Source organism: Oncorhynchus kisutch, linkage group LG29 (genome assembly GCF_002021735.2).
Source record: "Oncorhynchus kisutch isolate 150728-3 linkage group LG29, Okis_V2, whole genome shotgun sequence".
Classification (NCBI taxonomy): Eukaryota; Metazoa; Chordata; class Actinopteri; order Salmoniformes; family Salmonidae; genus Oncorhynchus; species Oncorhynchus kisutch.
Window position 1 is genome coordinate 44,627,277 of NC_034202.2, and position 24,201 is coordinate 44,651,477.

Consider the following 24,201-nt stretch of genomic DNA (forward strand, 5'->3'; position numbering starts at 1 on the left):
TGGTATTGTATGGTATGGTATTGTATGGTATGGTATTGTATGGTATTGTATGGTATTGTATGGTATGGTATTGTATGGTATTGTATTGTGTTGTATTGGTATTGTATAGTATGGTATTGTATGGTATTGTGTTGTATGGTATTGTATGGTATTGTATGGTATGGTATGGTATTGTATTGTATTGGTATTGTGTTGTATTGTATTGAAATACAGGTTTGTAGGAGCTATAAACACATTACACTGCACCTTCTGTAACCTCTGCTGTAAACAATTATGATTTGATTAAACAGTGAAGTAAAATCATAATAGTATATAAATAAATAAATATATAAGAAAAATATACGTTTTAATGTTTCTACTTTACAGACATAATAGTATAGGGCGGCAGGTAGCCTAGTGGTTAGAGTGTAGGGGCGGCAGGTAGCCTAGTGGTTAGAGTGTAGGGGAGTCAGGTAGCCTAGTGGTTAGAGTGTAGGGGAGGCAGGTAGCCTAGTGGTTAGAGTGGAGGGGCGGCAGGTAGCCTAGTGGTTAGAGTGGAGGGGAGGCAGGTAGCCTAGTGGTTAGAGTGGAGGGGTGGAGGGGCAGCAGGTATCCTAGTGGTTAGAGTGGAGGGGTGGAGGGGAGGCAGGTAGCCTAGTGGTTAGAGTGGAGGGGAGGCAGGTAGCCTAGTGGTTAGAGTGGAGGGCGGCAGGTAGCCTAGTGGTTAGAGTGTAGGGGAGGCAGGTACCTAGTGGTGTAGAGTGGAGGGAGGCAGTAGCCTTGGTTTAGAGTGGAGGGGAGGCAGGTAGCCTAGTGGTTAGAGTGGAGGGGTGGAGGGGCAGCAGGTAGCCTAGTGGTTAGAGTGGAGGGGAGGCAGGTAGCCTAGTGGTTAGAGTGGAGGGGAGGCAGGTAGCCTAGTGGTTAGAGTGGAGGGTGGAGGCAGCAGTAGCCTAGTGGTTAGAGTGGAGGGCGGCAGGTAGCCTAGTGGTTAGAGTGGAGGGGTGGAGGGCAGCAGGTAGCCTAGTGGTTAGAGTGGAGGGTGGAGGGGAGGCAGGTAGCCTAGTGGTTAGAGTGGAGGGGTGGAGGGGGAGACAGGTAGCCTATAGTGGGTTAGAAGGAGGTGAGTGGAGGCAGGTAACCTAGTGGTTAGAGTGAGGGGTGGAGGGGCAGCAGGTAGCCTAGTGGTTAGAGTGGAGGTGGTGAGGGGAGGCAGGTAGCCTAGTGGTTAGAGTGAGGGGAGGCAGGTAGCCTAGTGGTTAGAGTGGAGGGCGCAGGTAGCCTAGTGGTTAGAGTGTAGGGGAGGCAGGTAGCCTAATGGTTAGAGTGGAGGGAGCAGGTAGCCTAGTGGTTAGAGTGGAGGGGAGGCAGGTAGCCTAGTGGTTAGAGTGGAGGGGTGGAGGGGCAGCAGGTAGCCTAGTGGTTAGAGGGGAGGGGTGGAGGGGAGGCAGGTAGCCTAGTGGTTAGAGTGGAGGGGAGGCAGGTAGCCTAGTGGTTAGAGTGGAGGGCGGCAGGTAGCCTAGTGGTTAGAGTGTAGGGGAGGCAGGTAGCCTAGTGGTTAGAGTGGAGGGGCAGCAGGTAGCCTAGTGGTTAGAGTGGAGGGGAGGCAGGTAGCCTAGTGGTTAGAGTGGAGGGGAGGCAGGTAGCCTAGTGGTTAGAGTGGAGGGCGGCAGGTAGCCTAGTGGTTAGAGTGGAGGGGTGGAGGGGCAGCAGGTAGCCTAGTGGTTAGAGTGTAGGGGCAGGTAGCCTAGTGGTTAGAGTGGAGGGCCAGTAGCCTAGTGGTTAGAGTGTAGGGGAGGCAGGTAGCCTAGTGGTTAGAGTGTAGGGAGGCAGGTAGCCTAGTGGTTAGAGTGGAGGGGTGGAGGGGCAGCAGGTAGCCTAGTGGTTAGAGTGGAGGGGTGGAGGGGAGGCAGGTAGCCTAGTGGTTAGAGTGGAGGGGAGGCAGGTAGCCTAGTGGTTAGAGTGGAGGCGGGCAGTGTAGCCTAGTGGTTAGAGTGTAGGGGAGGCAGGTAGCCTAGTGGTTAGAGTGGAGGGGCGGCAGGAAGCCTAGTGGTTAGAGTGGAGGGGAGGCAGGTAGCCTAGTGGTTAGAGTGGAGGGGTGGAGGGGCAGCAGGTAGCCTAGTGGTTAGAGTGGAGGGGGGGAGGGGAGGCAGGTAGCCTAGTGGTTAGAGTGGAGGGGAGGCAGGTAAGCCTAGTGAGTTAGAGTGGGAGGGCGGCCAGGTCAGCCTAGTGGGTTAGAGTGTATAGGGAGGCAGGTAGCCCTAGGTGGTTAGACGTGGTAGGGGCGGGCAGGTAGCCTAGTGGTTAGAGTGGAGGGGTGGAGGGGGAGGCATGTAGCCCTAGTGTTAGTTGGAGTGGAGGGGTGGAGGGGGAGGCAGTAGCCAGTGGTTAGAGTGGAGGGGTGGGAGGGGAGGCAGGTATCCTAGGTGGTATAGAGTGGAGGGCGGCAGGTAGCCTAGTGGTTAGAGTGGAGGGGCGGAGGTAGCCTAGTGGTTAGAGTGGGAGGGGTGGAGGGGAGCAGGTATAGCCTAGTGGTTAGAGTGGAGGGAGAGGCAGGGTATAGCCTAGTGGTTAGAGTGGAGGGGAGGCAGGAGCCTAGTGGTTAGAGTGGAGGGTGGAGGGGCAGCAGGTAGCCTAGTGGTTAGAGTGGAGGGCGGCAGGTAGCCTAGTGGTTAGAGTGTAGGGGAGGCAGGTAGCCTAGTGGTTAGAGTGGAGGGCGGCAGGTAGCCTAGTGGTTAGAGTGTAGGGGAGGCAGGTAGCCTAGTGGTTAGAGTGTAGGGGAGGCAGGTAGCCTAGTGGTTAGAGTGGAGGGGTGGAGGGGCAGCAGGTAGCCTAGTGGTTAGAGTGGAGGGGGTGGAGGGGAGGCAGGTAGCCTAGTGGTTAGGTGGAGGGGAGGCAGGTAGCCTAGTGGTTAGAGTGGAGGGCGGCAGGTAGCCTAGTGGTTAGAGTGTAGGGGAGGCAGGTAGCCTAGTGGTTAGAGTGGAGGGGCGGCAGGAAGCCTAGTGGTTAGAGTGGAGGGGAGGCAGGTAAGCCTAGTGGGTTAGAGTGGAGGGGTGGAGGGGCAGCAGGTAGCCTAGTGGTTAGAGTGGAGGGGTGGAGGGGAGGCAGGTAGCCTAGTGGTTAGAGTGGAGGGCGGCAGGTAGCCTAGTGGTTTGAGTGTAGGGGAGGCAGGTAGCCTAGTGGTTAGAGTGGAGGGGCGGCAGGTAGCCTAGTGGTTAGAGTGGAGGGGTGGAGGGGAGGCATGTAGCCTAGTGGTTAGAGTGGAGGGGTGGAGGGGAGGCAGGTAGCCTAGTGGTTAGAGTGGAGGGGTGGAGGGGAGGCAGGTATCCTAGTGGTTAGAGTGGAGGGGCGGCAGGTAGCTAGTGGTTAGAGTGGAGGGCGGGCAGGTAGCCTAGTGGTTAGAGTGGAGGGGTGGAGGGGGAGGCAGGTAGCATAGTGGTTAGAGTGGAGGGGAGGCAGATAGCCTAGTGGTTAGAGTGGAGGGGAGGCAGGTAGCCTAGTGGTTAGAGTGGAGGGCGGCAGGTAGCCTAGTGGTTAGAGTGGAGGGGTGGAGGGAGTTAGGTAGCCTAGTGGTTAGAGTGGAGGGGAGGCAGGTAGTTCTAGTGGTTAGAGTGGAGGGGAGGCAGGTAGCCTAGTGGTTAGAGTGGAGGGCGGCAGGTAGCCTAGTGGTTAGAGTGTAGGGGAGGCAGGTAGCCTAGTGGTTAGAGAGGAGGGGCGGCAGGTAGCCTAGTGGTTAGAGTGGAGGGGTGGAGGGGAGGCATGTAGCCTAGTGGTTAGAGTGGAGGGGTGGAGGGGAGGCAGGTAGCCGTGGTTAGAGTGGTAGTGAGGGGTGGAGGGAGGCAGGTAGCCTAGTGGTTAGAGTGGAGGGGCGGCAGGTAGCCTAGAGGTTAGAGTGGAGGGGCGGCAGGTAGCCTAGTGGTTAGAGTGTAGGGGAGGCAGGTAGCCTAGTGGTTAGAGTGTAGGGGAGGCAGGTAGCCTAGTGGTTAGAGTGGAGGGTGGAGGGGCAGCAGGTAGCCTAGTGGTTAGAGTGGAGGGGTGGAGGGGAGGCAGGTAGCCTAGTGGTTAGAGTGGAGGGGAGGCAGGTAGCCTAGTGGTTAGAGTGGAGGCGGCAGGTAGCCTAGTGGTTAGAGTGTAGGGAGGCAGGTAGCCTAGTGGTGTAGAGTGGAGGGGGCAGGAAGCCTAGTGGTTAGAGTGGAGGGGAGGCAGGTAGCCTAGTGTTTAGAGTGGAGGGGTGGAGGGGCAGCAGTAGCCTAGTGGTTAGAGTGGAGGGGTGGAGGGGAGGCAGGTAGCCTAGTGGTTAGAGGAGGGCGCGCCAGGTAGCCTAGTGGTTAGAGTGGAGGGGTGGAGGGAGGCATGTAGCCTAGTGGTTAGAGTGGAGGGGTGGAGGGGAGGCAGGTAGCCTAGTGGTTAGAGTGGAGGGGTGGAGGGAGGCAGGTATCCTAGTGGTTAGAGTGAGGGGCGGCAGGTAGCCTAGTGGTTAGAGTGGAGGGGCGCAGGTAGCCTAGTGGTTAGAGTGGAGGGGTGGAGGGGAGGCAGGTAGCCTAGTGGTTAGAGTGGAGGGGAGGCAGGTAGCCTAGTGGTTAGAGTGGAGGGCGGCAGGTAGCCTAGTGGTTAGAGTGTAGGGGAGGCAGGTAAGCCTATTGTTAGAGTGGAGGGGCGGCAGGTAGCCTAGTGGTTAGAGTGGAGGGGTGGAGGGGAGGCATGTAGCCTAGTGGTTAGAGTGGAGGGGTGGAGGGGAGGCAGGTAGCCTAGTGGTTAGAGTGGAGGGTTGAGGGAGGCAGGTATCCTAGTGGTTAGAGTGGAGGGGCGGCAGGTAGCCTAGTGGTTAGAGTGGAGGGGCGGCAGGTAGCCTAGTGGTTAGAGTGGAGGGGTGGAGGGGAGGCAGGTAGCCTAGTGGTTAGAGTGGAGGGGGCAGGTAGCCTAGTGGTTAGAGTGGAGGGGAGGCAGGTAGCCAGTGGTTAGAGTGGAGGGGCGGCAGGTAGCCTAGTGGTTAGAGTGGAGGGGTGGAGGGGAGTTAGGTAGCCTAGTGGTTAGAGTGGAGGGGAGGCAGGTAGTCTAGTGGTTAGAGTGGAGGGGAGGCAGGTAGCCTAGTGGTTAGAGTGGAGGGCGGCAGGTAGCCTAGTGGTGAGTGTAGGGGAGGCAGGTAGCCTATGGTTAGAGTGGAGGGGCGGCAGGTAGCCTAGTGGTTAGAGTGGAGGGGTGGAGGGGAGGCATGTAGCTTATGTTTAGAGTGGAGGGGAGCAGGTAGCCTAGTGGTTAGAGTGGAGGGTGGAGGGGAGGCAGGTAGCCTAGTGGTTAGAGTGGAGGGGGGCGGCAGTAGCCTAGAGGTTAGAGTTGAGGGGGCGGCAGGTAGCCTAGTGGTTAGAGTGGAGGGGTGGAGGGGAGGCAGGTAGCCTAGTGGTTAGAGTGGAGGAGGAGGTAGCCTAGTGGTTGAGTGGAGGGTGGCAGGTAGCCTAGTGGTTAGAGTGTAGGGGAGGCAGGTAGCCTAGTGGTTAGAGTGGAGGGGCGGCAGGTAGCCTAGTGGTTAGAGTGGCGGGGTGGAGGGGAGGCATGTAGCTTAGTGGTTAGAGTGGAGGGGTGGAGGGGAGGCAGTAGCCTAGTGGTTAGAGTGGAGGGGTGGGAGGGGAGGGCAGGTAGCCTAGTGGTTAGAGTGGAGGGGCGGCAGGTAGCCTAGTGGTTAGAGTGGAGGGCGGCAGGTAGCCTAGTGGTTAGAGTGGAGGGGTGGAGGGGAGGCAGGTAGCCTAGTGGTTAGAGTGGAGGGGAGGCAGGTAGCCTAGTGGTTAGAGTGGAGGGGAGGCAGGTATCCTAGTGGTTAGAGTGGAGGGACGGCAGGTACCTAGTGGTTAGAGTGGAGGGAGGCAGGTAGCCTAGTGGTTAGAGTGGAGGGGAGGCAGGTAGCCTAGTGGTTAGAGTGGAGGGGAGGCAGGTAGCCTAGTGGTTAGAGTGGAGGGGAGGCATGTAGCCTAGTGGTTAGAGTGGAGGGGAGGCAGGTAGCCTAGTGGTTAGAGTGGAGGGGTGGAGGGGCAGCAGGTAGCCTAGTGGTTAGAGTGGAGGGGTGGAGGGGAGGCAGTAGCCTAGTGGTTAGAGTGGAGGGGAGCAGGTAGCCTAGTGGTTAGAGTGGAGGGCGGCAGGTAGCCTAGTGGTTAGAGTGGAGGGGAGGGCAGGTAGCCTAGTGGTTAGAGTGGAGGGGCGCAGGTAGCCTAGTGGTTAGAGTGGAGGGGTGGAGGGGAGGCATGTAGCCTAGTGGTTAGAGTGGAGGGGTGGAGGGGAGGCAGGTAGCCTAGTGGTTAGAGTGGAGGGGTGGAGGGGAGGCAGGTAGCCTAGTGGTTAGAGTGGAGGGGCGGCAGGTAGCCTAGTGGTTAGAGTGGAGGGGTGGCAGGTAGCCTAGTGGTTAGAGTGGAGGGGTGGAGGGGAGGCAGGTCCTAGTGGTTAGAGTGGAGGGAGGCAGGTAGCCTAGTGGTAGAGTGGAGGGGAGGCAGGTAGCCTAGTGTTAGAGTGGAGGGAGGCAGGTATCCTAGTGGTTAGAGTGGAGGGGCGACAGGTAGCCTAGTGGTTAGAGTTAGGGGTGGAGGGCAGCAGTTAGCCTAGTGGTAGAGTGAGGGGAGGCAGGGTACCTAGGTAGAGTGGATGAGGCATAGCCTAGTGGTTAGAGTGAGGGTCGGCAGTAACCTAGTGGGTAGTTTGAGGGGAGGCAGGTATACTTAGTGGTTAGAGTTGAGGGTGGAGGGGCAGCAGGTATCCTAGTGGTTAGAGTGGAGGGTGGAGGAGGCAGGTAGCCTATTGGTTGAGTGGAGGGCGTCAGGTATCCTATGGGTTAGAGTGGAGGGGCGGCGGTATCCTAGTGGTTAGAGTGTAGGGGCGGGCAGGTTATCCTAGTGGTTAGAGTGGAGGGGAGGCAGGTAGCCTAGTGGTTAGAGTGGAGTGGGAGGCATGTTAGCCTAGTGGGTTAGAGTGTAGGGGAGCAGGTAACCTAGTGGTTAGAGTGTAGGGGAGGCAGGTACCCTAGTGGTTAGAGTGGGGGGAGGCAGTAGCCTAGTGTTAGAGTGGAGGGAGGCAGTATCCTAGTGGTTAGAGTGGGAGGGGGTGGAGGGGCAGGTAGCCTAGTGGTTAGAGTGGAGGGGGGGGAGGGGAGGCAGTAGCCTAGTGTTAGAGTGGAGGGGCGGCAGGTAGCCTAGTGGTTAGAGTGGAGGGGCGCAGGTAGCCTAGTGGTTAGAGTGGAGGGGCGGCAGGTAGCCTAGTGGTTAGAGTTGAGGGGAGGCAGGAGCCTAGTGGTTAGAGTGGAGGGGAGGCAGGTAGCCTAGTGGTTAGAGTGGAGGGGAGGCAGGTGCCCTAGTGGTTAGAGTGGAGGGGAGGCAGGTAGCCTAGTGGTTAGAGTGGAGGGGAGCAGGTATCCTAGTGGTTAGAGTGGAGGGGCGGCAGGTAGCCTAGTGGTTAGAGTGGAGGGGTGGAGGGGCACAGGTAGCCTAGTGGTTAGAGTGGAGGGAGGCAGTTAGCCTAGTGGTTAGAGTGAGGGGAGGCAGGTAGCCTAGTGGTTAGAGTGGAGGGGAGGCAGGTAGCCTAGTGGTTAGAGTGGAGGGGAGGCAGGTAGCCTAGTGGTTAGAGTGGAGGGGAGGCAGGTATCCTAGTGGTTAGAGTGGAGGGGTGGAGGGGCAGCAGGTAGCCTAGTGGTTAGAGTGGAGGGGTGGAGGGGAGGCAGGTAGCCTAGTGGTTAGAGTGGAGGGGCGGCAGGTAGCCTAGTGGTTAGAGTGGAGGGGCGGCAGGTAGCCTAGTGGTTAGAGTGGAGGGGAGGCAGGTAGCCTAGTGGTTAGAGTGGAGGGGAGGCAGGTAGCCTAGTGATTAGAGTGTAGGGGAGGCAGGTAGCCTAGTGGTTAGAGTGTAGGGGAGGCAGGTAGCCTAGTGGTTAGAGTGGAGGGGAAGCAGGTAGCCTAGTGGTTAGAGTGGAGGGGAGGCAGGTAGGCTAGTGGTTAGGTGGAGGGAGGCAGGTAGCCTAGTGGTTAGAGTGTAGGGGGCAGGTAGCCTAGTGGTTAGAGTGGAGGGAGGCAGGTAGCCTAGTGGTTAGAGTGGAGGGGAGGCAGTAGCCTAGTGGTTAGAGTGGAGGGGAGGCAGGTAGCCTAGTGGTTGAGTGGAGGGGAGCAGGTAGCCTAGTGGTTAGAGTGGAGGGGAGGCAGGGTAGCCTAGTGGTTAGAGTGGAGGGGTGGACGGGCAGCAGGTAGTCTAGTGGTTAGAGTGGAGGGGAGGCAGGTAGCCTAGGTGGTGGAGTGGAGGAGGCAGGTAGCCTAGTGGTTAGAGTGGAAGGGGAGGCAGGTAGCCTAGTGATTAGAGGTAGAGGAGGCAGGTAGCGTAGTGGTTAGAGTGTAGGGGAGGCAGGTAAGCCTAGTGGTTAGAGGTAGGGGGCGGCAGGTAGCCTAGTGGTTAGAGTTGTAGAGTAGGCAGGTAGCCTAGGGGGTTAGAGTAGAGGGCGGCAGGTAGCCTAGTGGTTAGAGTGGAGGGGTGGAGGGGGGCAGCAGGTAGCCTAGTGGTTAGAGTGGAGGGAGGCAGTAGCCTAGTGGTTAGAGTAGAGGGGCGGCAGGTAGTCTAGTGGTTAGAGTGGAGGGGTGGAGGGGCAGCAGGTAGCCTAGTGGTTAGAGTGGAGGGGCGGCAGGTAGCCTAGTGGTTAGAGTGGAGGGGTGGAGGGGCAGCAGGTAGCCTAGTGGTTAGAGTGGAGGGGCGGCAGGTAGCCTAGTGGTTAGAGTGGAGGGGTGGAGGGGCAGCAGGTAGCCTAGTGGTTAGAGTGGAGGGGAGGCAGGTAGCCTAGTGGTTAGAGTGGAGGGGTGGAGGGGCGGCAGGTAACCTAGTGGTTAGAGTGGAGGGGCGGCAGGTAGCCTAGTGGTTAGAGTGGAGGGGAGGCAGGTAGCCTAGTGGTTAGAGTGGAGGGGTGGAGGGGCAGCAGGTAGCCTAGGGCTTAGAGTGGAGGGCAGGCAGGTAGCCTAGTGGTTAGAGTGGAGGGGAGGCAGGTAGCTTAGTGGTTAGAGTGGAGGGGTGGAGGGGCGGCAGGTAACCTAGTGGTTAGAGTGGAGGGCGGCAGGTAGCCTAGTGGTTAGAGTGGAGGGGAGGCAGGTAGCCTAGTGGTTAGAGTGGAGGGGTGGAGGGGCAGCAGGTTAGCCTAGGGCTTAGAGTGGAGGGCAGGCAGGTAGCCTAGTGGTTAGAGTGGAGGGGAGGCAGGTGCCTAGTGGTTAGAGTGGAGGGGCGGCAGGTAGCCTAGTGGTTAGAGTGGAGGGGCGCAGGTAGCCTAGTGGTTAGAAGTGGAGGGGAGGCAGGTAGCCTAGTGGTTAGAGTGGAGGGGAGGCAGGTAGCCTAGTGGTTAGAGTGGAGGGGAGGCAGGTAGCCTAGTGGTTAGAGTGGAGGGGAGGCAGGTAGCCTAGTGGTTAGAATGGAGGGGTGGCAGGTAGCCTAGTGGTTAGAGTGGAGGGGCAGCAGGTAGCCTAGTGGTTAGAGTGGAGGGGAATGCAGGTAGCCTAGTGGTTAGAGTGGAGGGTGGCAGGTAGCCTAGTGGTTAGAGTGGAGGGGTGGCAGGTAGCCTAGTGGTTAGAGTGGAGGGGAGGCAGGTAGCCTAGTGGTTAGAGTGGAGGGGTGCAGGGGCAGCAGGTAGCCTAGTGGTTAGAGTGGAGGGGTGGAGTGGCGGCAGGTAGCCTACTGGTTAGAGTGGAGGGGCGGCAGGTAGCCTAGTGGTTAGAGTGGAGGGGCGGCAGGTAGCCTAGTGGTTAGAGTGGAGGGGAGGCAGGTAGCCTAGTGGTTAGAGTGTACGGGAGGCAGGTAGCCTAGTGGTTAGAGGTGGAGGGAGGAAGGTAGCCTAGTTGGTTAGGGTGGAGGGGAGGCAGGTAGCCTAGTGGTTAGAGTGGAGGGGAGGCAGGTAGCCTAGTGGTTAGAGTGTACGGGAGGCAGGTAGCCTAGTGGTTAGAGTGGAGGGGAGGCAGGTAGCCTAGTGGTTAGAGTGGAGGGGCGGCAGGTAGCCTAGTGGTTAGGGTGGAGGGGCGGCAGGTAGCCAAGGCAATGTGGGCATGGGGAGGTGGCAGTCACATTATGTGAACACGTATTGCAAAGTGAAACTTGTATTTCTACATGAACAATAATTGGTACAAAGTGACTGTGTGTGTGTTTGTGTGTGATTGTGTGTGTGTGTGTGTTTGTGTGTGATTGTGTGTGTGTGTGTGTGTGTGTGTGTGTGTGTGTGTGTGATTGTGTGTGTGTTGTACATAGTCAATGTGCTTAGAGTTTTGAATTACCTGCCATTTTTGATGATCTGTTTCGAGTTTTAGTGTTAAGAGGTTGTGGATATTACTAAAGAAACTATACAATAGTTTATAATATTTTAGTTTTAGGGAACCCTATTCCCTAAAGAGTGCTATAGGACTCTGTTCTAATGTAGTGCACTATATAGGGAATAGGGTGCCCATAGGGGTCTGGTATAAGTAGTGCACTATATAGGGAATAGGGTGCTATAGGGCTCTGGTCTAAAGTAGTGCACTATATAGGGAATAGGGTGCCATAGGGCTCTGGTCTAAAGTAGTGCACTATATAGGGAATAGGGTGCCATAGGGCTCTGGTCTAAAGTAGTGCACTATATAGGGAATAAGGTACCATAGGGCTCTGGTCTAAAGTAGTGCACTATATAGGGAATAGGGTGCCATAGGACTCTGGTCTAAAGTAGTGCACTATATAGGGAATAGGGTGCAATAGGGCTCTGGTCTAAAGTAGTGCACTATATAGGGAATAGGGTGGCCATAGGACTCTGGTCTAAAGTAGTGCACTATATAGGGAATAGGGTGCCATAGGGCTCTGGTCTAAAGTAGTGCACTATATAGGGAATAAGGTACCATAGGGCTCTGGTCTAAAGTAGTGCACTATATAGGGAATAGGGTGCCATAGGGCTCTGATCTAAAGTAGTGCACTATATAGGGAATAGGGTGCCATAGGGGTCTGGTATAAAGTAGTGCACTATATAGGAATAGGGTTCTATAGGGCTCTGGTCTAAATAGTGCACTATATAGGGAATAGGGTGCCATAGGGCTCTGGTCTAAAGTAGTGCACTATATAGGGAATAGGGTTCCATAGGGCTCTGGTCTAAAGTAGTGTACTATAGGAATAGGGTTCTATAGGGCTCTGGTCTAAAGTAGTGCACTATATAGGGAATAAGGTGCTGTTTAGGATGCACCCTATAATGGTTATTTATTAGGAAAGCAGTAGGTGACTTTCAGAGGTGTTAACTGCTACCAATTCAGAATTAATTCAAGTCATTTTGTTTCTCTGTCAGATCATTAGTCTGATTATCTGAGAGGGAATCTGGGTCCTGAGATGGGAGAAGGAGACAGAGAGAGAGAGAGAGAGAGAGAGACAGAGAGAGAGAGAGAGAGAGAGAGACAGAGAGAGAGAGAGAGAGAGAGACAGAGAGAGAGACAGAGAGAGAGACAGAGAGAGAGACAGAGAGAGACAGAGACAGAGACAGAGACAGAGAGAGAGAGAGAGACAGAGAGAGAGACAGAGAGAGAGAGAGACAGAGAGAGAGACAGAGAGAGAGAGAGAGAGAGAGAGAGAGAGAGAGAGAGATTGAGAGAGAGAGAGAGAGAGAGAGAGAGAGAGAGAGAGAGAGAGAGAGAGAGAGAGAGCGAGAGAAAGAGAGAAAGAGAGAGAGAGAGAGACATTGAGAGAGAGGGAGCGATAGAGAGTGATAAGAGAGAGAGAGAGAAAGAGAGAGAGATTGAGAGAGAGCGAGAGATTGAGAGAGAGAGGGAGACTTGTGAACTTTAGTGAATCCTGGTCTAAACATCAACAATCCCTTTATCAAATGACCAACTGAACAGTTAAATCTGTGTCAAACTGTTGAAGCTGAAATCGATCACACCTCTAAGCTGTCAGCTCATCTGGATTTTGACAGAGAAGAGGTGTTATCTGAACAGGAACTGAGCAGCTTGGGCTAATGCTAGGCTAGTGCTAAAATAGAAGACAAAGGTTACTGAAAAGAGAAAGGAAAGGGCATTACAGATTATACCATGATTTGTTTGGATCCTAGGTGCTGATTGGTTGACAGCAGGGAGTTATAGCACAAGGTAATCCCTGTTAAAAGTTCCATTAGATGTATCAATGCACATCCACTGTCCCACAGCCCAGCCAGGCAATTTAAAAACTTAATTTCCCCTGGAAAAAAAAGCATCTCAACATTATTTCCCCATGCCTCTTGCCAAGCATTTAGTTTGGTACAGCGGGGGTTAATATAAGCATTTAGTTTGGTACAGCGGGGGTTAATATAAACCTAGCATTTAGTTTGGTACAGCGGGGGTTAATATAAACCTAGCATTTCGTTTGGTACAGCGGGGGTTAATATAAACCTAGCATATAGTTTGGTACAGCGGGGGTTAATATAAACCTAGCATTTAGTTTGGTACAGCGGGGGTTAATATAAACCCAGAATTTAGTTTGGTACAGCGGGGGTTAATATAAACCCAGCATTTAGTTTGGTACAGCGGGGGTTAATATAACTCAGCATTTAGTTTGGTACAGCGGGGGTTAATATAAACCCAGCATTTAGTTTTGTACAGCGGGGGTTAATATAAGCATTTAGTTTGGTACAGCGGGGGTTAATATAAGCATTTAGTTTGGTACAGCGGGGGTTAATATAAGCATTTAGTTTGGTACAGCGGGGGTTAATATAAGCATTTAGTTTGGTACAGCGGGGGTTAATATAAGCATTTAGTTTGGTACAGCGGGGGTTAATATAAGCATTTAGTTTGGTACAGCGGGGGTTAATATAAGCATTTAGTTTGGTACAGCGGGGGTTAATATAAGCATTTAGTTTGGTACAGCGGGGGTTAATATAAACCTATCATTTAGTTTGGTACAGCGGGGGTTAATATAAACCAAGCATTTAGTTTGGTACAGCGGGGGTTAATATAAACCCAGCATTTAGTTTGGTAGCTTTCAGTCACTGGCCCAATGATCTTAACCACATGGTTACCTGCCACCCCACACCACGCCAATGATTTGTTTAACATAGCAAATACTTTAGAATGAATAGAATGAACTCCCGGCTCAAAACATCCCAATAGAATGAACTCCCAGGTCAAAACATCCCAATAGAATGAACTCCTGAGTCAAAACATCCCAATAGAATGAACTCCCTGGTCAAAACATCCCAATAGAATGAACTCCCTGGTCAAAACATCCCAATAAAATGAACTCCCTGGTCAAAACATCCCAATAGAATGAACTCCCAGGTCAAAACATCCCAATAGAATGAACTCCTGAGTCAAAACATCCCAATAGAATAAACTCCAGAGTCAAAACATCCCAATAGAATGAACTCCCAGGTCAAAACATCCCAATAGAATGAACTCCCAGGTCAAAACATCCCAATAGAATGAACTCCCTGGTCAAAACATCCAATAGAATGAACTCCCAGGTCAAAACATCCCAATAGAATGAACTCCCAGGTCAAAACATCCCATTAGAAATAATGCAACTTCAGAACCTCAGAACCTCAGAACCTCAGAACCTCAGAACCTCAGAACTAACAACTGTCTTTTCCCTGGACTATATCTGCTGGAAATATTTGGTACTCATCAACATTTTTATTTCAATGAAAATATGTTTTTATAAAAAGCAATATATAAAATATCTCCTATGGACAGCAGTACCAGGAAACAGGTGTGTGTGTGTGTTTATTAGGGTTCCCATTAGCTACTGCACATCGTCCACATAAAACCTACAAATACACGACACCTACAGAACAGTTATAAACAAGAACAACATAAGATATTACATGAAATTAAAAAAGAAATAGAGTTATATATATTGGGAAGACAAACAACAAAAAATACTATTTATACACTATTCATATAAACACATTTATTTTCTTATATACAGTACAGTTAAATTATATCTTTAAAAAAGAGGAGATGAGCCGTGATAAAGAAATATATTTTATCAGTTTTTTTTTAAAGCTAAATGTGCTTTTTGCCTGAGTAATCTCTGGTGGCAGAGCATTTCACAATGACATGGCTCCATAGATAACTGAGTGGCGTATTAAATCTGTTTTTGGTTTGGGTACAGTGAAGATGTCCTTGTAAACCTGGTCTGTGTGTGAATGCAGTAATGGATAAATATGGAGTCTTATTTGGAGCAGTCTTTTTCAGTTTCACTCTCACTCTCTCTCCCTCCCTCCCATTTGTTTCTTTGTCTGCTCTATTTAAGCAATAAGGCACGGGACCTATCTTGTGAATTACTCCCGACTCAGGAATGTTCTTAGTCTGAGGCGAAGCCAAGGGCCGAATATAACTGTTCTGTAGTCTGTCATGTATTAGTACATTTGATGTGGAACACAGGAAGAGTAGCTGCTGCATGTGCAGTAGCTAATGGGGATCCTAATAAACGAATGACACACAGACAGCCTTCCCCAGTAGTGCTGTCCATGGGAGAAGTACTACTCACACACAGACAGCCTTCCCCAGTAGTGCTGTCCATGGCAGAAGTACTACTCACACACAGACAGCCTTCCCCAGTAGTGCTGTCCATGGGAGAAGTACTACTCACACACAGACAGCCTTCCCCAGTAGTGCTGTCCATGGGAGAAGTACTAATCACATACGGTGCAGAGGGTTCAGAGAAGAGAACGCTGTCTGTGTGCTAATTATTACAAATTGTATTTTTAAGAAGTTCTGTGCTCCATGTTCCATGCCTTCCGTGTTCCATGCCTTCCGTGTTCCATGCATTCCATAAAGATAGAACCAAGGTAAACACGGCCTGGCTGCTCTGTGTGCACAGAGAACAATTCCAGAAGGAGGAGGAGGAGAAAGAGGAGGAGGAGAGAGAGGATGAGGAGAGAGAGGAGGAGAAAGAGGAGGAGAGAGAGGAGGAGGAGAGAGAGGAGGAGAGAGAGGAGGAGGAGAAAGAGGAGGAGGAGAGAGAGGAGGAGGAGAGAGAGGAGGAGAAAGAGGACGAGGAGAAAGAGGACGAGGAGGAGAGAGAGGAGGAGGACAGAGAGGAGGAGAAAGAGGAGGAGGAGAAAGAGGAGGAGGACAGAGAGGAGGAGGATGGAGAGGAGGAGGAGAAAGAGGAGGAGGATGGAGAGGAGGAGGAGAAAGAGGAGGAGGAGAAAGAGGAGGAGGATGGAGAGGAGGAGGATTGAGAGGAGGAGAGAGAGGAGGAGGAGAACGAGGAGGAGGAGAAAGAGGAGGAGGAGAAAGAGGAGGAGGAGGAGAAAGAGGAGGAGGATGGAGAGGAGGAGGATGTAGAGGAGGAGGAAAGAGAGGAGGAGGAGAAGGAGGAGGAGGAGAAAGAGGAGGAGGATGGAGGGTAGCTGAGTAGTCTCAAAGGAGGAGGTGTAGAAGGACGAGGAAGAGGAGGAGGAGGAGGATGAAGAAGAGCAGTAGAACATAGCCGAAGTCTGTGGGAGAATCTCAATTGCGTCTCAGTGGAGGTGGGCAGCTGGCTTGAAGCCATGGGTCATACATACTCTAACCTCTGACCTCTAACCCCTGACCTCTAACCTCTAACCCCTGACCTAGTAGTACAGTGTCCTGACCTTTGATCTCCTTCTCGTTCCTGAACCAGCGGAGGTCAGCAGCAGGCTTGGAGCCGTGGGTCATGCAGGTCAGAGTGATCTCATCTCCCTCCAGGGCAGGCTTTGTCAGACCATCTATCTCTGGCATCTCTGGCACCCCTACAGGACAGGAGGAGAATTACACATGTTATTAAAACATACATTAAGGTTGTGTGTTAATGGAAAAATCCACCCAAAATCACTAATTATTATAATTTACAGCTCCAATTAAGGAGAGAACCATATTTTTTTTAATAGCAAATGTTTCCTTTTGTCGTTATAATAAGGTTGGTAGCAATATCTGAAAATCGTTGTGGTAATCTGTTGCAGTTTAAGTCGATTACAAAAACCCACAATGCAATTCTCTCCCTATGGGCTGGATGGCTGGCTAGCTAGCTAGCCAGCAAACTAAGCTCCACACAATAATACCAAAGTCAATATCAGCATGTAACGTAGCTAGTTAACCGGGAAAGTCACCTAAACAGACTGCCCTATCAATTTTAGGAGTCTACAATCGCACCATGTTCAACCTGCAGATCGATGTGCTTCACAGAGTGGAGTCTGACATTCACAACGGCCATGGCAACGGTACCCTGGACTGAACAGGCAGATAAATAGGTCCTCTGTTAAATTACAACATTTCTCGACGGAATATCGGAGAAAAAAATCTATATAACATGAAAAAAACTAAATGGGTGCATCTTTAAGGATGGAACATGTAATGTATGAGATGACAATACAAGGGTGGAGAGTGTGTGTGTGTGTGTGTGTGCGTCATCATCTGAACAGCAAAGGAGAGAAAGAGTATGGATGGAACCTGGATCAAATCACATTGTATTTGTCCCATGTGCCCGAATACAACAGGTGTTTGTACCTTACAGTGAAATCCTTACATACAAGCCCTTAAAACCTGTTAGAGATAGGGGGCAGTATTTCCCTTAACCAACAATGCAGAATTCTTCAACAGTAAGTAGATATTTGCAAAAAATAAAAGATATAAAACATAAAATGTAAGAAAAAAAAGTAACACAATAAATAACAATAACTAGGCTATATACAGGGTGTTACGGTACAGAGTCAATGTGGAGGCTATATACAGGGTGTTACGGTACAGAGTCAATGTGGAGGCTATATACAGGGTGTTACGGTACAGAGTCAATGTGGAGGCTATATACAGGGTGTTACGGTACAGAGTCAATGTGGAGGCTATATACAGGGTATTACGGTACAGAGTCAGTGTGGAGGCTATATACAGGGTGTTACAGTACAGAGTCAATGTGGAGGCTATATACAGGGTGTTACGGTACAGAGTCAATGTGGAGGCTATATACAGGGTATTACGGTACAGAGTCAGTGTGGAGGCTATATACAGGGTGTTACGGTACAGAGTCAATGTGGAGGCTATATACAGGGTGTTATGGTACAGAGTCAATGTGGAGGCTATATACAGGGTGTTACGGTACAGAGTCAATGTGGAGGCTATATACAGGGTGTTACGGTACAGAGTCAATGTGGAGGCTATATACAGGGTGTTACGGTACAGAGTCAATGTGGAGGCTATATACAGGGTATTACGGTACAGAGTCAATGTGGAGGCTATATACAGGGTGTTACGGTACAGAGTCAATGTGGAGGCTATATACAGGGTGTTACGGTACAGAGTCAATGTGGAGGCTATATACAGGGTATTACGGTACAGAGTCAATGTGGAGGCTATATACAGGGTGTTACGGTACAGAGTCAATGTGGAGGCTATATACAGGGTATTACGGTACAGAGTCAATGTGGAGGCTATATACAGGGTGTTACAGTACAGAGTCAATGTGGAGGCTATATACAGGGTGTTACGGTACAGAGTCAATGTGGAGGCTATATACAGGGTATTACGGTACAGAGTCAATGTGGAGGCTATATACAGGGTGTACCGGTACAGAGTCAATGTGGAGGCTATATACAGGGTGTTACGGTACAGAGTCAATGTGGAGGCTATATACAGGGGGTACCGGTACAGAGTCAATGTGGAGGCTATATACAGGGTGTTACGGTACAGAGTCAATGTGGAGGCTATATACAGGGTATTACGGTACAGAGTCAATGTGGAGGCTATATACAGGGTATTACGGTACAGAGTCAATGTGGAGGCTATATACAGGGTGTTACGGTACAGAGTCAATGTGGAGGCTATATACAGGGGGTACCGGTACAGAGTCAATGTGGAGGCTATATACAGGGTGTTACGGTACAGAGTCAATGTGGAGGCTATATACAGGGTATTACGGTACAGAGTCAATGTGGAGGCTATATACAGGGTATTACGGTACAGAGTCAATGTGGAGGCTATATACAGGGTGTTATGGTACAGAGTCAATGTGGAGGCTATATACAGGGTGTTATGGTACAGAGTCAATGTGGAGGCTATATACAGGGTGTTATGGTACAGAGTCAATGTGGAGGCTATATACAGGGTATTACGGTACAGAGTCAATGTGGAGGCTATATACAGGGTGTTACGGTACAGAGTCAATGTGGAGGCTATATACAGGGTGTTACGGTACAGAGTCAATGTGGAGGCTATATACAGGGTGTTATGGTACAGAGTCAATGTGGAGGCTATATACAGGGTGTTCCGGTACAGAGTCAATGTGGAGGCTATATACAGGGTGTTACGGTACAGAGTCAATGTGGAGGCTATATACAGGGTGTTACGGTACAGAGTCAATGTGGAGGCTATATACAGGGTGTTACGGTACAGAGTCAATGTGGAGGCTATATACAGGGTGTTACGGTACAGAGTCAATGTGGAGGCTATATACAGGGTGTTACGGTACAGAGTCAATGTGGAGGCTATATACAGGGGGTACCGGTACAGAGTCAATGTGGAGGCTATATACAGGGGGTACCGGTACAGAGTCAATGTGGAGGCTATATACAGGGTGTTACGGTACAGAGTCAATGTGGAGGCTATATACAGGGTGTTACGGTACAGAGTCAATGTGGAGGCTATATACAGGGTGTTACGGTACAGAGTCAATGTGGAGGCTATATACAGGGTGTTACGGTACAGAGTCAATGTGGAGGCTATATACAGGGTGTTACGGTACAGAGTCAATGTGGAGGCTATATACAGGGTGTTACGGTACAGAGTCAATGTGGAGGCTATATACAGGGTGTTACGGTACAGAGTCAATGTGGAGGCTATATACAGGGTGTTACGGTACAGAGTCAATGTGGAGGCTATATACAGGGTGTTACGGTACAGAGTCAATGTGGAGGCTATATACAGGGGGTACCGGTACAGAGTCAATGTGGAGGCTATATACAGGGTGTACCGGTACAGAGTCAATGTGGAGGCTATATACAGGGTGTTACGGTACAGAGTCAATGTGGAGGCTATATACAGGGGGTACCGGTACAGAGTCAATGTGGAGGCAATATACAGGGTGTTACGGTACAGAGTCAATGTGGAGGCTATATACAGGGGGTACCGGTACAGAGTCAATGTGGAGGCTATATACAGGGGGTACCGGTACAGAGTCAATGTGGAGGCAATGTACAGGGTGTTACGCTACAGAGTCAATGTGGAGGCTATATACAGGGTGTTACGATACAGAGTCAATGTGGAGGCTATATACAGGGTGTTACGGTACAGAGTCAATGTGGAGGCTATATACAGGGTGTTACGGTACAGAGTCAATGTGGAGGCTATATACAGGGTGTTACGGTACAGAGTCAATGTGGAGGCTATATACAGGGTGTTACGGTACAGAGTCAATGTGGAGGCTATATACAGGGTGTTACGGTACAGAGTCAATGTGGAGGCTATATACAGGGTGTTACGGTACAGACGAAATGGGGGTGGTTCAATGAAAATAGTCTGGGTAGTCATTAGTTGTTCTTCAGTCTAATGACTTGGGGGTAGAAGCTTTTTAGAAGCCTCTTGGACCTAGACTTGGTGCTCCGGTACCGCTTGCTGTGCGGTAGCAGAGAGAACAGTCTATAACTAGGGTGGCTGGAGTCTCTGACAATTTTTAGGGCCTTCCTCTGACACCGCCTGGTATAGAGGTCCTGGATGGCAGGAAGCCTGGCCCCAGTGATTTACTGGGCCGTACCCACTACCCTCTGTAGTGCCTTGCGGTCAGATTCCAAGCAGTTGCCACAACAGGCAGTGATGCAACCATGCTCTCAATGTTGCAGCTGTGATCACACAGTTGTCTGGAATAGCTGGTGCACTCATGCATGGTTCAGTGTTGCTTGTCTTGAAGCTAGCATTGAAGGCATTTAGCTCGTCTGGTCGCCTCGGAGTCACTGGACAGCCGGTTTCTCTTTGTAATCCGTAATAGTTTGCAAGATTCAATCTTAGTCCTGTATTGATGTTTTGCCTGTTTGATTGTTCATCGGAGGGCACAGCGGGATTTCTTATAAGCCTCCAGGTTAGAGTCCCGCTCCTTGAAAGCAGTAGCTCTATCCTTTAGCTCAGTGCGGATGTTGCCTGTAATCCATGGCTTCTGGTTGAGTTATGTAAGTACGGTCCCTGTGGTCACGATGCCTCTCTTTGCCGAATGGAGAGCGAGGGATAGCTTTGTACGCCTCTCTGTGTGTGGAATAATGGTGGTCTAGAGTTGTTTTTCTTCTGGTTGAAATGAGGCAAAACGGGATTTAAGTTTTCCTGCATTAAAGTCTCCAGCCACTAGGAGCGCCACTTCCGGGTGAGCATTTCTTATTTGCTTATGATCCTATACAGTTCATTGAGTCTGGTCTTAGTGCCAGCATCGGTTTGTGGTGGTAAATAGACAGCCAAGACAAATAGAGAGGAAACTCTCTTGGTAAATAATGTGGTCTACAGCTTATCATGAGGTACTCTAACTCAGGCGATGCAAAACCTTGATACTTCTTTAATATTAGAGATCGCGCACCAGCTGTTGTTAATAAAGAGACACAGACCGCCACCCTTTGTCTTACCGGAGGCAGCTGTTCTGTCTTGCCGATGGTGCCAGGTTTCCTCCAGACGTGACGCTTGGCATTCAGGCCAAAGAGTTCAATCTTGGTTTCATCCGACCTGAGAATCTTGTTTCTAATGGTCTGAGAGTCTTTTAGGTGTCATTTGGCAAACTCCAAGTGGGCTGTCATGTGCCTTTTACTGAGGAGAGGCCATTCTACCATAAAGGCCTGAGTGCTGCAGATATGGTTGTCCTTCTGGAAGGTTCTTCCATCTCCACAGAGGAACTCTGGAGCTCTGTCAGAGTGACCATCGGGTTCTTGGCCACCTTCCTGAACAAGGCCCTTCTTCCTCGATTGCTCAGTTTTGCCTGGCGGCCAGCTCTAGGAAGCGTCTTGGTTGTTCCAAACTTCTTCCATTTAAGAAAGGAGTCCACTGTGTTCTTGGGGACCTTCAATACCTCGACACAATCCTGTCCCGTGGTCCTACAGACAATTATTTTGACCTCATGGCTTGGTTTTTCCTCTGACATGCACTGTCAACTATGGGACTTTATATAGACAGGTGTGTGCCTTTCCAAATCATGTTCAATCAATAGAATTTACCACAGGTGGACTCCAAGTTGTAAAAACATCTCAAGGATGATCAATGGAAACAGGATGTACCTGAGATCAATATCAAGTCTCATAGCAACGGGGTCTAAATACTTCTGTAAATAAGGAATTGACTCTATTTTTTTTATATATTTTTTTATTCATCTCTAAACATGTCTAAAAACCTTTGTTTACTTCATCATTATGTGGTATTGTGACGTCATTATGTGGTATTGTGATGTCATTATGTGGTATTGTGACGTCATTATGTGGTATTGTGACGTCATTATGTGTTATTGTGCTGTCATTATGTGGTATTGTGACGTCATTATGTGTTATTGTGCTGTCATTATGTGGTATTGTGACGTCATTATGTGGTATTGTGATGTCATTATGTGGTATTGTGACGTCATTATGTGTTATTGTGCTGTCATTATGTGGTATTGTGACGTCATTATGTGGTATTGTGATGTCATTATGTGGTATTGTGACGTCATTATGTGGTATTGTGACGTCATTGTGTGGTATTGTGACGTCATTATGTGTTATTGTGATGTCATTATGTGGTATTGTGACGTCATTATGTGGTATTGTGACGTCATTATGTGGTATTGTGACGTCATTATGTGGTATTGTGACGTCATTATGTGTTATTGTGACGTCATTATGTGGTATTGTGACGTCATTATGTGGTATTGTGACACGTCATTATGTGGTATTGTGACGTCATTATGTGGTATTGTGACGTCATTATGTGTTATTGTGATGTCATTATGTGGTATTGTGACGTCATTATGTGGTATTGTGATGTCATTATGTGTTATTGTGCTGTCATTATGTGGTATTGTGACGTCATTATGTGGTATTGTGATGTCATTATGTGTTATTGTGCTGTCATTATGTGGTATTGTGACGTCATTATGTGTTATTGTGATGTCATTATGTGGTATTGTGTGTAGATTGCTGAGAAAAAAAGACATATTGAATAAATTTTAGAATGAGGATGTAACGTAACAAAATGTGGAAAAAGTCAAGGGGTCTGAGTACTTTCCTGAAGGCACTGTGTGTGTGTGTCCATGCAGTGTCCATGTGTATGTGTGATGTGTGCGTGTTCCAAGGTTGTGAGGCTGAGTGATTGACAGGTCTACTGATCAATGGTATTGATAGGATTCAGGCCTTGTGTTTTCTGCCTCCTCCTGGTAGGGTAATTACAAGACTTTAACATCCTGCTCACTCATCCCGCCTCTGGTGAGTGTATGAGACTGTGAGTGTATGAGACTGTGTGAGAGTATGAGACTGTGTGAGAGTATGAGACTGTGTGAGAGTATGAGACTGTGTGAGAGTATGAGACTGTGTGAGAGTATGAGACTGTGTGTGTATGAGACTGTGTGAGTGTATGAGACTGTGTGTGTGTATGAGACTGTGTGTGTGTATGAGACTGTGTGTGTATGAGACTGTGTGAGTGTATGAGACTGTGTGAGTGTATGAGACTGTGTGAGTGTATGAGACTGTGTGTGTGTATGAGACTGTGTGAGTGTATGAGACTGTGTGAGTGTATGAGACTGTGTGTGTGTATGAGACTGTGTGAGTGTATGAGACTGTGTGAGTGTATGAGACTGGGTGTGTGTATGCGTTAGGTTTGTTCGATTGAGAAGTGTGTGTGTTTGAGAAAGAGGTGTGTGTGTCTATGTGTGTGCAACACATGTGTACTATGTGTGTGTGTGTGTGTGTGTGTGTGTGTGTGTGTGTGTGTGTGTGTGTGTGTGTGTGTGTGTGTGTGTGTGTGTGTGTGTGTGTGTTCATGGAAGTGTGTGTGTGTGTTCATGGAAGTGTGTGTGTGTGTGTACTTGTGATGTACATTTTATCCAACGATTTTATAATTATAACACCAACGTGTATGTGTGTTTAATCCAAACTCTGACAACAAAATGGAAAACTTCAGCAACATTGAACCAACTGTATAAAAGTAAAGTTCTACTGAAAGCTGTGTTTGTTGTTGTTTGTTATAACCGTCGATGTGACTTCGTTACATAACATGGCACGTTAAAATGGACCTTGAGCTGAATAAGGATCATCGGTTGACTAGATGTCTGAGTCGGAGTATTGTAAAAGGTTTGTGAGTGGGCTGACTGTGTTATTCTTCATCATTTCAATGGTGTTGTCTGAATGAGATGCTAATTAGATGTCCTCTGTAACTCAGTTGGTCGAGCATGGCGGATAGGATAGGTGGCGTTGCTTTGGCGTCTGCTGAATAGCATGTTATATTATTATATATTATGTCTTCGGGACACATTGGGGATATATTCAGGAAATTTTGCTTGGCTAGCTGCTAGCTTTTAAATTATTATAATTTTTTTCCCCAAAGGCCAACCTGGCACAATTAGCCACGACGCTGACGTCGACCAGCTGAGCGGAACATTACATCCGGTCACAAAATCCGTATCAGCTAATTGAAATCGTTAACACAGTTGGCCGTGATCCCAACAATTCCTCACTAAAGAATCCTTAACAGAAGTCATGTTTACGTGAGTCAAATTAACGACACAACGTGGAACAATGGGTCTGGACCAATTAGCTCACAGTGTGAGGTGCCTACTTCCAGACATCTATTACCAGTTGTGAAATTGGAATCACCTGTTTTGGGCCACCATTTTTTCTTTTGAATTGTGGCTTTAGAATTCATTGTGCTATTGTGTTGTAGAGGGAAAGTGCAGTCATCATCACCATGAAAATGAATATTATGAATTCAAATCCTTGTTTACAAACACACTGCACACGCCACTAGGCAGCGTAGCCTAGTGGTTAGAGCATTGGACTAGTAACCGGAAGGTTGCGAGTTCAAACCCCCGAGCTGACAAGGTACAAATCTGTCGTTCTGCCCCTGAACAGGCAGTTAACCCACTGTTCCCCGGCCGTCATTGAAAATAAGAATGTGTTCTTAACTGACTTGCCTGGTTAAATAAAGGTAAAATATTATATATTATATCAATGAAATCATGTGTAAATGTAGGGCTACATCATTCAATACGCATTACTATAAATATCTACATCGTCACTTATGCTATATGTCTTGAGGACCAGCATAGCAGCGGTACGCCCCATGTGGGTTTGTTATTTGTCTTGAG

At 49.6% G+C, this 24,201-nt stretch overlaps 1 protein-coding gene across 3 annotated transcripts in view; it reads right to left on the reverse strand.

The window, feature by feature from the left end:
* Positions 1-24,201, reverse strand: part of cadm2a (cell adhesion molecule 2a) — a 633,311-nt gene that overhangs the window by 114,796 nt on the left and 494,314 nt on the right. For all 3 annotated transcript variants that reach the window (XM_031808832.1, XM_031808833.1, XM_031808831.1), the window contains one exon: positions 15,530-15,667. In XM_031808832.1, the coding sequence (XP_031664692.1) occupies positions 15,530-15,667 (138 nt within the window). The remainder of the gene's footprint in view (positions 1-15,529; positions 15,668-24,201) is intronic.